The sequence below is a fragment of the Phymastichus coffea genome, unplaced genomic scaffold (assembly GCF_024137745.1).
Source record: "Phymastichus coffea isolate CEN01 unplaced genomic scaffold, Cenicafe_Pcof_1.1 PCOF00166, whole genome shotgun sequence".
In the NCBI taxonomy this organism is placed as follows: domain Eukaryota; kingdom Metazoa; phylum Arthropoda; class Insecta; order Hymenoptera; family Eulophidae; genus Phymastichus; species Phymastichus coffea.
This window is the reverse complement of record NW_026706977.1, coordinates 333,939-347,651: the sequence shown is the minus strand read 5'-3', so window position 1 is coordinate 347,651 and position 13,713 is coordinate 333,939. Positions and strand designations below refer to the sequence as shown.

Below are 13,713 nucleotides of genomic sequence, written 5' to 3'. Positions count from 1 at the left end.
GAGAGGTGAATTGACCTTTGATCACCTTTAGCAATATATTCTATTTTTCCTTGCAAAAAGGAATTTTTGTTTTGAGATCGTAAAAACGTCTTCTGTGAAAATCATTGGTGTGATATATTTCGATGCAGGTACAAAATCAAAATATCTCGTTGTTATGTTTTGCCAAACAATTGATAAAATTAGCAGATTTTTCCCTATTATTTTGTAATTGATTCGATTTCTTTATTGTTAAGCTCTCTGTGCAACCAAGGACAAAATTATTTTGCCGCCATATGGCAACAATTTGAAGAGTTGTTTAAAAGAGTGGCAAATCTGAGCTTGTATAACATTCTTTATTCAACGTTTTATTTCCTCAGGTACAACAAAAATAATTCGGCCACTAAACATACGTTGTTTAATTTTTTCAATATACATTTTATTTATCTAAAATACAGAAGAAAAATTATCGTAATCAATGAATATTATAGTGTAGTGGAAGACAATACTCTGAAATTTTCTTAAACAATACATACATTGTCGACAATACCAAACACGCTATCTTCAACACTTGCAATTGTTTATTAGGGTCCAATAAGTGGTTGAGATAGTAGCCTACGACTACTTCATAACATACCTGCTAGTTGGCGCGCTGTAACATGCGGAGTATAGGGCTAAACATTAGTTTAAGTGAAAATTTTAATAACAATGGGCGAAATATGTAATTGGACTAAGGAAAATCCATACCAAAGAAGATTTATAGAGAGTAAGTGGATGCATTTGTTATTTTTTTGTACAGGACATCTACTGAACTGTAGAAAAATACGTGTAAATAATGACAATGGCATCCTCAAAGTCGAAGCATTTTATTTACAAACTACTGCTTTAAGAGATAAGCCTCATAAAATCAATATTGATTTTAACTGCGAAAGTATGATATTATAATGCGTATGTCCGTGCAAAACAGATCTTGGCAAAAAATGCAAACATTTTTGCTGCACTGTTACACTAACATGGCACATTCCAGACTATGACGATCAACATTTCAAGGGTTATTTCAAAGGTAGGTTTCGGATTTTCTTGAATTTTTTTAAACAATTGGCCATGTCTCAAAAAGTGTTATTTTTATTTTGAAAATTCTTTTTTTATTGAATTCCTTGACACGTTTTCTTTAAGAATCCGTTTTAAAAGTCATCGAGCGATCATCAGTTGCGACACAGTGAGCGATAATAGCGGACGCTCACGGGCCCTACGACGCTCGCTTGGCCGCGCTGTATATGCCGTAAATAACCTACAGTGAAGGTGACAAACACTGATTTATTTTGCGAGTCTCTAAGTGACATGAATGAATAGAGATGAATATATATATATATATATATATATATATATATATACATATATACACCTATTTATTTTACTTATTAGCGTACATCGGTTTTTAATGCATAATCACTTCCTCTCTGCGTTCCAACGGGTTTGAGACCTACGCATCACGATTGCGGCCGCATTAAAAGTGATATATATATATATATATATATATATATATATATATATATATATTCGAACTAGTTCCACGAATCCGTTGTTATTTAAATATAGAGGATCTAGCACAGGCGAAAGCGTCATCTTCCGTACACAGCGCACACCTCGACATTCAGCTCGTTACAATATATATATATATATATTGTAACGAGTATGTATATTTGTATGTATTTGTATGTATGTTATATTGTAACGAGTGTAATATTGTAACGAGCTGAATGTCGAGGTGTGCGCTGTGTACGGAAGATGACGCTTTCGCCTGTGCTAGATCCTCTATATTTAAATAACAACGGATTCGTGGAACTAGTTCGAAAATGATCCACCTGATCGTCGCGAGGGAAAAGGTGGTTTAACGCTGGCGAACTAGAGAGTAGCTCTCTCGCCTGGGGTCCGCCGAGGCATCAACATCGTCGTTGGACACACTCAACCCATCCTTGTTATTTTTGAATTGTTGCTCCGGAGGATAAGCTATAAGTCACTACTCAAATTAGACGTCGGTCTTCCCTGCTAAAACAAGGACATTCAACCGGATTGAAAATCCAATCCGCTTTCAGTCTATTTCTGGATCCTATAAATAACAATTGAAATTCATTAAAGTAGAATGAATCTTAATTAACTTTAATGTTTTTTTATCCCGAAATTAATTTTACATATTATAATAATTAATTTCAGGACAGAAAAATATTAAAGGGGATTCAGATCGATTCCAGTTTGATAAATTTAAATTGTCATTTGTAGGATTCAGAAATAGACTCGAAGCGGATTGGATTTTCAATCCGGTTGAATATCCTTGTTTTAGCAGGGTTGTGATTCGTGAAGGAGAATGCGTGGATCAATTCTTAAAGATCCTCGAGTCCAAGGGGAGCAACAAGCAACAAGACCCCAGGTGCCGAGCCATCGATTATCATCGCATCACCGATAATAAACTAGATTTTTGGCGTTGTATCGTATACCTTGTATACTAGCCTGTCTAGTTAATATTTTAACTGTTGCTCTAGTCCCATCACGTGGACTTTTACCGCGGCAAGAAGCAAAAATATGCCATTTAGCTTTAATTGAAAATTTTTTATAGTGATCTGCCTAATTAAAAAAATTTCAAGTTGGAATCGTTTCTTTTAATTTTAATTTGGCAATTAAAGAATGTGGAGCATCTAACAATAACTTTACATTTAGATGATAGATACAAATGCAAAAATTTGACGATGTTGATATAAATAGTAATACTGAATTAAAACTTAATGCTCACTTAAGTTAACTACTGTTAACTTAATAACCAAATTAATAGCATAATAGTGGTAAAACGTTTATCAACGTATGGTTTTTCAAAAGTCATGCAAAGTTGTTCTAATGATAATAAATAAAATCAAACGCTATTTCATACTTATCTAAATAAACTTTTGGTAGATTAAGAAGGTACGTTTTTGGAACAGAAAAATCAAAATTTACTGATTCTGATAGAGTAGCGATGATACTTATACATTCACATCAACATGATCCAATTTTGAAATTTTTATACTATTTTCAAGTACGTTCTCTGAAGGAAAACTCGAAACTGATATGTTTATTGACGAAGAGAGAGGCAGAATCGCATAACTGTTCAATTTGTTATTCTATTCAAATACATATTCAAGTAACGATAAGAAAAAATGTAACGATTCTTTTTAGCCTAAAAATTTCAAGTCTTATTATACGGAATATAGAAAAAAACTGAAGCAGGACAAAGGCTCGAGTTTTTCAGAAAGCTTACACTTTTTGGCATTATAAACATCGAGCTGTAGACTATTATAAATATGTGAGTTGTTTTCCATGTAGAAATCAATTTTTGTTATACAGTGAATCATATCTAAATCATGGTTTACACTTCGCCTGCGGATAATGTCCTTCTAAAATATTTAAACAGAACGTATTAAAGATTTTCGACGTCGAAGAAAATGCAATTTTAATAAGATATGGCATAAAAACGTCACACAACCGTCGAAGCATCAAATGCTACTTATATTTGCCCTCAGTTTCATACGACTATTTGACTCGACAACACTGCAAAAATGCGTGTGAATGATTGCATAAATTTTTTTAAAAATCGCAAAAGAAGGGAGGTGTCTTTTTTTTTTCAACATCGATCGTGGCAGCAGATTGAAAGCTTGGAAAATTGGTTGGGTGTTTGGCTGCACAAAAGTCTATTAAAAAAATGTTTTTTCCGTGTCAGCGTTGTTTTAGTTATGTGCACGGGGATGATACCTGTAGTAATATTCATTTCTTATACATTAATTCTATTTTTATAAAAACGAAAGTTTGATAAACAATATATTATTTAGATAATTCGGTTGAGTAAAGAATGGACAGTGAATTTCGAAATAGCCATGGAAAATATCATAGGCATTCTGTTATTTGCGTCTACCTTTCTCAAGCTGTTTATGTGTTGTTTTTATAATGAAAATGTAAATGTACTGTCTATATATATATATTTGTTTTCAATAACACATCAATTAACACCTTGTTTATGGTAGAGACAAAAGTTATATGAAAATGTGCAAAGTCACTTCTGGAAAATTACCGATCTACATGAGAGCTACATATTGAGAAAATCTGCTGAGGTCGGGTTAAAAGTCAATTTCAAGTACACGTGTAAGTAAGATCATTCTTATTTCATTTTCAAATTCTTTAGTTAAGAGGATCTAGCGAGGTTCTAAAAATGAAAAAATATATTTTCTTCCCGTGGCATATCAATTGTTCTTATATCATCACGAAACTATTGTAAAAACTAAAGTGAGCTGCAGTTTTTTTGTCACACGATGGTAATCTCATTTTTACGCCACACAAAGTCACCGATAACACATTCGTATGTATTACAGAGAAAGTTTGGTGTTACGTGACGCTCATCGTTAAAATCAATGGCCAATATCATCTCATGTCATGCAGAGTTCCATGCGGACCTATCACCAAACTACTCTAAAGTATTGTTTTATTGTTCTAGGTCAAAAAGAAGAGGACCAGTATTCATTTTTTTCTCTCTCAGATGCATCGTTCCATCAATTATGCAATCGGAAATTCACTGCTGAAAAAAGAAACTTAAGAAAAATTTTCGATTGCATTTTTATAACTTGAAATTTTTTTTTACACGATAAAATAGTTTTTATGTAACCTATAGTAAAAACGGAGTTTTTCAAATCTATTTTCTAAAAAATGTGAATATATGTATTTTTCGGTAGAAAGTGAATTTCTTTCAAAGAAGTGCATATTCGAAAAAAAATTGTTTATCTCAAAAAGACCATAATTTTTTGCTCTTAAAATTTTTTTACGTATTCTTAGTACCAATACCTTTAAACCTGAAATTGATGAAATTTGTTTCTATTGACCGTAATGTTTAATTTTCTAGGCGTGCTAATCATTCCCTCAATGATTTTCTTCATTGGGCCTATAGCGAGAATGATATTTCAATATGGCATGACCGGCGACCTTATAAAGGTTTATCCATATTACACCGATTACAGCTACATTGACGAGGATAAATATTACGTGTTTATTATCCTCAAGATATTTTTTATGGCTGGTTTGATTGTCGCAGTACATATGACTTATGATTTTGGTTTTATAATGAGTGTAAGACATGCACGTGCGATTTTCGAAATCATTAAGTAAGTATGCTTTCAATCTTGCTTTCACAATCTGCTCGAATGAATCATGTAACGGGCCAAGAATATTTGTTACTACAGTGCTCTGAGTAATTTTAAGGTTAACTTTTATTTTTTACAATTTTGAGGATTCGTCTGCAGCGAGCTTCTGGATTTTTAGAGAAGCACGAGTGGAACATGTTGGATTGTACAACTTCAAATATCAAAGCTCGCGAGATTCTATTAAAAGCTATAGAATTGCACAAAGAAGCACTTGTGTAAATATAAATTCATAATAACATGACTACGAACATTTTACAATATTCAACTAAGCATTTTTTGTAGGATGGTGTCAATGATTGAACAAATTTATAAAATGTGTTGGTTCTTAACACTTTTGGCGAATGCGTTTGTCTTCAGTGGTGGAGTATACATGGTTGAACATTTTGAAATGTTTTTCACATTACATATACATAATCGAGCGATCATACTTACAATATTTTTTAGGTTTTACTGCGTGTACACGATCTACTTGATTTTCTCAGATATGTCTGTTTTTTCATTCTATTATTTATTCATTTTACTGTAATATTTTTTCACGGCCAAATGATTATCGATTCTACTTCATCTCTGTTCGATGCTTGGTAAGCTATCGATGATATTATCGAGATCAAGATTTAGTTACGTCAGTGCTTTGATGATATGTAACAATTTTAAGGATAACAAAAACATGTTGCCTAGTGTCATTGTTATATTATAGTCAAATTTTCATTATATTTGTGTACGAATCCTAATAACATATCTGAGGCTTACTAAGATACCAAGCAAACATCCTGATCCTTACTAACCTTACAAATATCACGTGGAAGATATTCGTCGCAAACATCGCAGGTGTTCATATTCACAATCTACCTCTTTTAACTATAGCTGTTCTTCAAGCTCGTATTCTTACAGCTCCGATGATGGAATGCTTTCGTATGCATACTCACTGGTTAATGGCACCATATATACATATATACATATATGTAGAGGAAAGGGTTCGGCTGTAGGCATCCTTTTGTTTTCTCTCATAATTTTTCACCGAGTGCAGAGCAGAATTAGATGCGTCTGTTCTCTTTGGTATTCAGCATAAAAATCATGCTGTCGTTATATACAAATAACAATTGCCAAAATAATCGCATGTTCATTCTCTCAAGAGAAATAAGCGAACCATGTCTATCACCGTATCCAATCTTTCTCCCTACCAATTCCATATAATAATAGCCAAAATAGTCTTTGATCTGAAAGTTTCCAGAAGACTACCATGATAGTTAAAAAGCTTAGCTCTTCTAATGATAACAGATCTCTATTCCCTTCAAGCAATTACTCATAATTCTAACAACAGAAAACTCAAGCGATTGTTCCTTAGATTAAACAATTAAACGATCAGCCTGTCATTAATGAAGACTTATGAGGTTTGTTTACTACCAATTATAAAGCAAGTCACGAATATATTTCCAAGGTATCTTAGTTTTCTTCATCTGGGTTACAGTATTACAGAAGCGCAATTATTGGAAAATGACACGATATCAAAATGTCAATTGCATGAAAACCATATATTTCTACTTAACTGTACTTATATTTTTAGAAGATTACATATAATTTGAAAAAAATAAAATCATCTGACAAAGGCAAATCGTTTAAAATAATGGATGAAGAGCATAATCTGAGGTGTATGACAAGTGAGAATCCTATTCGAACATATAGTAATATTATTTCTTCGGCGATTAAAACAGCTGCATGTTATCCACCTTTATTGGTCATCTTCTGAACAGTTCAAAACAGTGAGTTCAAGATTAAGGATAAAAAAAACTTAGGAATAATAGGAAAAAGAAGATAATAAAAGAGGATAAAAAATCACATTGATGCGGAAAAATTATGCATTTTATTTAAGGATAAAGATTTTATAGATTTTTTTCAGCTTGAATACTTTACCTTATACATTGACAAATATTTTAAAACTAATATCACATTTTCTTAATTTTTATTTAGACATCGCATATCGGAAGATATGCACAGAATCACTGCACTACAATATTCAGCTTACACGAATTCTCTTGAAATCTCTCGGTTTTCATTCCTTTTCAAGTATGTATTTATTATTTAGGGTTTACTTGTGATTTCAAAAATTATCATGTCAATACCATATATAGAAAACGTGAAAAATTTTTCAAGTTGAATTTCAAAATTCAGTAATAGAAATTCTTAAGAAATAAGAGTATGGGCTCAGTTTATTGGTGATTCTGAATATTAAAAAACTTGTTTCGTTGTACTCGGAAAATATGATCAGCTTATTATAACCTCTTGTAAACCGTATAGCCCAACCTAACTTCTCGGAAAACAATTCGGATTGAACAGAGAAAATTTTAGCAGTACTATTGTTAACTTCCAAATTTTGTGAAAGAATAAACTTCTGACGTAACTACATCTTGATATTTCCAGGCGAGCCTATGTATTATAATACGATTAAAGTAATTTCGTTTAATTGTATAATTATAATGTAATAAAATATCAAAGTCATATTTAACCACATGGTTTCAGTTACCGTTTCAAATGGTATCTCGCTTGTCCCAAGACTAAGAGATTGGTATCCATAATGATGTTACGAAGTTCCAAACCAGAAGTAATAACTGGTGAAGGTTTCTTCATCATCTCAATGGAAACTTATACCAAGGTTTGTATTATACGTAATTTTCATTGTGTTTTTCTACCAGTTTGGCTAAATATTACCTTAAATTCTCATTTAAAGATGATGAAAGCTGGGTTTTCGTATCTTTCCATATTTACAAAACGAATAAATTATTTAGATAAATGATAAATCCATGAAAATATTTTTTTTAAAACCAGTATTAAGTAAGATATTTTCAACGTAGCGGTAATTAAAGCTTAGTATTGATTATAATTGTCCTGCCTACTGTTGTAACAGTTAGTTTTTATTAAATATATATCTTGGTATGAATTATCAATCAAAAATTCACATTCTTCAATTGCATTTGTCACATCAGCTGTGACAATTAAAAATTATTTTGACAATGCACTAATTCCAACCGTGAAGATCTATGGAAATATGTTATTTACATCAATATTATAGAAAACAATGAATGTTTTTCGATGATTTTGTAATACAGAACTTCTAATTATAAAATGTGAAAACTTTATTGATAACCTTTACAAATTATAACCTTAAACATATCAACGTAACTGCATATTTATCTATCAATAAATAATATCGTAGGACATTTATCACATCAAATCATGGAAATATTTAATGTATATTGAATTTCCAAATTTTCAATTATGCCAATAACATTTTTTATCAATATTCTTGCATTAAAATGAATGCTCTAATATTACTTTAAATTATCATTGAAAGATATTGAAAGCTGGAGTCTCGTATATTTTTATATTCACAAGTCAGTATACTTTGAATTACTTAAATGAACGTTAGTGCGCGGAAGTCTTTTCAATTTCTTGATAAGACAAGTGAGATGCATACAACGTGTTAGTATTGGAATCTAAGACATTTATTCTAATTTTCGAGTTTACTGATGTAACAGAAACAAGTAAAAATATTAAGATTTTAGGAAACGGATGTCCTCGTCTTATAAAATGTACTACACTGCAGAAATATATTGTTAAAAATTGAAACAATGGCTGCTAGCAAAATCTTGTTGTAAAAGCTAAGTTTGGAGTGATTTAGCTGCTACAGCTTACTACACTAAAGACCTCTCCCCGCTTTCTCGTAAATAAAAGTAAAAGTGAGAAGCCTAAAAAAATTTTTTAAAAAATAAAAAAAACTGTAATTAAATTTCAAGCAAATACGTAACATTGGTAAAATACTTTTGATATTTTATGCTGAGCTATAATAACTATATCTGAGATACTTATGAGTGGTATGCCAAACTTTTTCTAAAATGTTGTTTAAGCTAGTATTTTGGACATTAAATGTGATTTAATACATTACGCTTTTGTTTTAAATGCCATTTATTCAGAATTCAAAATCTTCTATATGCTAAAAACATATAATAATATTGGAAAATATTCACTTTATCGTCAAGAAATATAGATTTTGAATCGAGTTGACTGGTTCTACTGCAATATGGAACCTGAAGGGTTTAGATTGGATCTTTATACTGGATGCATATTATACTTTCAAAAACGGGTATACGAAGTGTAAGGATTCACGGCCTTTATACCTGCATGAGTAATATTCTTTCTCTCTTATTTATTACTACCATCAGACTTCATTTTACAAGATATGGACTAATATAAGTCACATTTTATGTTTTGTACAGGTATTGAGATTTGCACATATACGATAAAAAATCTTTGATACCTGTACATGCATTTTTTTGAGGTCACAATTGTTGGAAAACTTATAAAATCTATTATTTACTTGTGTAATTAATAGATTTCATAATTAATTACTTGTGTAGTTTAATTAGCTACTAATAAATATAATACGAAGCAATCGATTGATTATATTATTTTTCTTTTCTTTTGATGGGTTCAAATCCAACGGAGCACAATTTTTTAAATCGCTGCGTCGTAGTAAACTGAACAAGCTTATAGTTATAGATTATCTGCTTCGTTTAAGGTCGAAAGTATCGCTGCTTTTCGCATTTTTCATTTTTTAATTGGTTTCAAAAACGTAACCTACTTAGTCCTGTTTTCTTTCTATTTTGCTTTTCTCGTGGGCCACTGACTTTTCCGACTTTGTCCGTTGGCCTTTCTAAAATCTCTCTCGCCCTTTCGATCCCGCGTTTAACTATACCCTTGATTGCAAAGCTGAAATTTTCTAGAGGAACATATTAATATAATAGCTCATCTAACTCATCGTCTCCTCCCATTGCAGTTCCATCCCTATAGAAACAATGACACATTTCTTGCAAATTCAGGTTGTGAGTTATGCCCCCCTTTCCTGTTTCGCATCCGTGTACCGGCCAACCTAGCGTTAAGTATCAGACAAGACAAGTCCTTTATCATTAAGCCGTCGCGATTCGTCACTCATTATTAAAGGCTAGTCATCCTGCTCGATAAGCACGTACAGGGCGCGTTCAGAAATGTTGCCGATTCAATATTTTCCGGCACTTTCATGCATTGCACGGCTCAAGTGTGTGCTTGAATATAAAAAGACGAGGAAGAACCGGTCATTTACAAGGGCAAGGGTCGCTTGATTGAAACATGCGTTCAACTAAATTACGTTTTTCGGTAAAATCGTCATCTTGGAAAATATCTTTAAATTTAACTAAAAGCTAAGCACATATCTTTGTCTGTAAAGAATCTAAATTTTGGAAATTATCTTCGTAAACAATCTTTCAATAAATACGGCAATTCCTTTATTTTATTTTATTGATTGGCGGGAATTTCAAAGTGGAAATTAAATACAGTAATTTATGGAACATTTTTTTTTAATTTAGCGCCCTTTTTATATCATTCATGCAGTATAATTTTTCGCTGGAATAATCTTATATTTTATTTCTTGATTTTAAACTGAAATTTTAGCTTCGATATTTGAAATGCTATCGACTGAAATTTAATGACATTTTATACATCAACTATACTACACAAACACCATTCTGGATTCAGTGGTAATATTGATTACTTTCTTTTTCTCCACGTAATCAATAAGGTTGTCAATATCTCGAGATTTTCCAGTGTGTATTAAGCGATGCTTTGTGAAAATTGTTTCAAAAGATTGACTTATTACGTAACTAGGCACAACAATTCTATACCATTGATCGCTGTTCAAGTCTTCAAATTTCGGGTCATTACAGTGGAGACATCTTCAAGATGAACAAAATGTTTAGCATGTATTTAATTAGATTTTTTAGCGATCATTAGCTTACCTGACTTTTACACTGACGATTTTGGATTGTTCCTTTTTTAAATTATAAACAACCTTCATGCCGGACCATTGTATCAATTGAAAATTCACGAAAGATATTTTGCTCGAACTTTTGGCTACATTCTCCTCGAGAACCTACAATTTGTCCTGTGTCAATTAAGCATCTCTATAAGATCCAACGATTTTTTTATAACTCACCTGCAATAAGTCACTTCCTTTGAGCTCAATCAAATCCCATGTATTATTGTATGGTAAAGTCATATAAATATCTTCGTAGACAACTGGACCCACAGGAATACTGTTTTGTATACTATTAGCCGTCATAAAACTGATGGACGATTCATTGGCATACTATACAATTTTACCATTTTAAAGGAATTACTAAGCAAAGTATTATATTATGTGTATTAGTGACTTACAATATCAACCATCGCGTCCGTAACAAGATTAGCCAAGTTGCATTCGGCAGAGTAGCATGTTCCATTCAGAAATACCAAAGTTTTAGCGATTAACCTTTTGCCAATACGATCTACTTCAACTTTCCACGGTCTCAACATTTTTTCAAATGACAAATCTATTAAAGAACTTTTTTATATTACTTACTGACTTGTATTTATATTATCTACATATTAACAAATTGTATATACAGTCTACCTTTTTTTATAAATCGTTCGAGATAGATAGGATTTCCTTTCCAACGAAATAGTTCGCCATCTTCATTGAAGACAATTTGTAAATCACCTATATACCTATATATTATTAATTCTTTATCAATTCCTATAAATTTGCGATTTTAACTTGATTTTATTGTTTTCCCCATTTTTTATTGTTTTGCTTTAACAGTACAGAACTCGCACTTCAAAACAATCACATTTATTTTGATATTAAAAATTATTTTTCAAAGAATCAACAAAACAGTAATGACATTAAGTTTAATATAAGAAAAGCTTACTTAGTATAAGCACTGGCATGAACGATTAAAACTTTTCGATTATTACCCTTCTGAGTTACTACCATCGGATATTCCCCATAAGCAGCTTCATTGGACGGTGGTTTTCCTGTGAAATAAGCGCTTCATTTCGTAACTATCGCGATACAAAAATCAATAATGATTTATACCATTGTAAAGGAGAATGTGAGAGTGTCCACCAACAACGATATCAACGTCAGGACAATTACTAGCAATTATCTTATCGTGTTCGATACCACAATGACTTAATACTATTATTATGTCGATTCCTCGAGCTTTCAATTTTTTAGATTCTAAATTGATGGTCTGTACTTCGTTCAAAAACTTCAGCTTTCCAGTTGTCTTCGATATTTTCTAAAACGATGGTGTATGTTATTCTACAAATATAAGAAATAAGCATTGACTTAATAAGACAAGTAATGTATCTCACATCAGTATCAGAGTAAATGGCACCTATGACGCCAATATCTTTACCACCCTTTTGGATTATAGTACTATTGGTGTAGAGATTCTGAAGAAGAACAATATACGTATAGGATCATAACATTTTAGCGATTTGTTTTTCTTACCTGAATCGACGGTTCTTCGCTGTCATCAATGTTAGTTACAACGACAGGAGAATCCAATTGTTTTATGTAAGATGCAAGACCTGACACATTTTCATCTAAGTCGTGATTACCTATCGTCTATAAATAAAAGAGTATTCAATTGTATCAGTTCAAATAAAAATAAATTTTATCGAATGCTTCTATACCCACATGTACATCAGGATGAAGTTTATTCATAAAATAAGCAGTGATGTTCCCTTTGAATAATTCGTAATAAAGAGTGCCTTGAAAGCAATCACCAGCGTTCAAGAAAATCGGATTACGCCGAATTTTCTTCAATCTTTCGACGATGGTTGCGACTCTCGAGACACCACCAACGCACCTATCTTTCTCTTGCTCGTAGCAAAGTCCACCACTTGGAGAAACTTCAATAAATCTAGAATATTTTTGACAATGCAATATTATATTTCCAAAAATGTATGTGACTATATACATTACAATTGAGACTAAAGCTCAACTTGAATAAAGTTGACTGAATAACGCATTTACAGCCCTTTATTCAGACGAAAGTTAAGAACGTTCGAGTTATTTTAATGAAAATAATTGTAATGTAAATTCAATGTTTTACAGAGTTTTATCAAATACAATCATACCACATAAATCCAGTTAATGGCTTCATTAGAATTAAAAAGAACGAATAGATATCGTAGAGTTAAATGAATTTGTGTTTACCTTGCATGAAAATCGCTAAAATGAATAATGGATAACAAAAAATATTCGCCTTTTTTGTTGATTGGACCAGCTGAACAGAATATCAAAACACTAAAATATAACACTATAGCCAATATAAATTTTACATTGAAAGCCATGATGAACACGCTCTATTGTTGAAAAAATATGAATTATCTTGTCCAACTACAAGAGATGAGATCCACAAATCTTATAGAATTATCTCACATTTATCTGCATCTTTTCTAAAAATGTAAATATCCAAATCATTAGGCTGCTTCGTAGATGGCGCAAGAGTATGAGAATTTGAAGAGCTAAAGTTGAATGAATATTGGGCAGGGTTGGGTAATTCTGTCAAAAAGCTTCTAGCAGTTGACAAAATCGCCTAACCTTGATATTGGCCTATGCCAATATTCATTCAATAGTTTTAGTAAATTAAAAAATTGTCCA

The 13,713-nt window shown here is 31.7% G+C and overlaps 1 protein-coding gene across 1 annotated transcript; it reads right to left on the bottom strand.

Annotated features, from left to right (window-relative positions):
- Positions 1 to 10,535: 10,535 nt before the first annotated feature.
- LOC131673079 (apyrase-like) lies at positions 10,536 to 13,406 on the bottom strand. The gene is made up of 11 exons (XM_058950775.1): positions 13,267 to 13,406; positions 12,745 to 12,970; positions 12,556 to 12,672; positions 12,417 to 12,497; positions 12,136 to 12,340; positions 11,969 to 12,074; positions 11,671 to 11,765; positions 11,436 to 11,590; positions 11,215 to 11,367; positions 11,018 to 11,151; positions 10,536 to 10,954 (listed from the first exon to the last, which is right to left on the bottom strand). The coding sequence occupies exons 1-11, from the start codon at positions 13,401 to 13,403 to the stop codon at positions 10,732 to 10,734; spliced, it is 1,632 nt and encodes a 543-aa protein (XP_058806758.1). The 5' UTR covers positions 13,404 to 13,406; the 3' UTR covers positions 10,536 to 10,731.
- Between the last annotated feature and the right edge of the window lie 307 nt (positions 13,407 to 13,713).

Excerpts from the sequence above, each read along its gene's own strand:
- LOC131673079 (XM_058950775.1), bottom strand. The coding sequence starts at position 13,403 with ATGGCTTTCAATGTAAAATTTATATTGGCTATAGTGTTATATTTTAGT. Across the intron at positions 12,075-12,135 it reads TCACATTCTCCTTTACAATG|GAAAACCACCGTCCAATGAA; the intron begins GTATAAATCATT and ends CTTATTTCACAG. Across the intron at positions 11,152-11,214 it reads AAGGAAGTGACTTATTGCAG|GTTCTCGAGGAGAATGTAGC; the intron begins GTGAGTTATAAA and ends GACAAATTGTAG.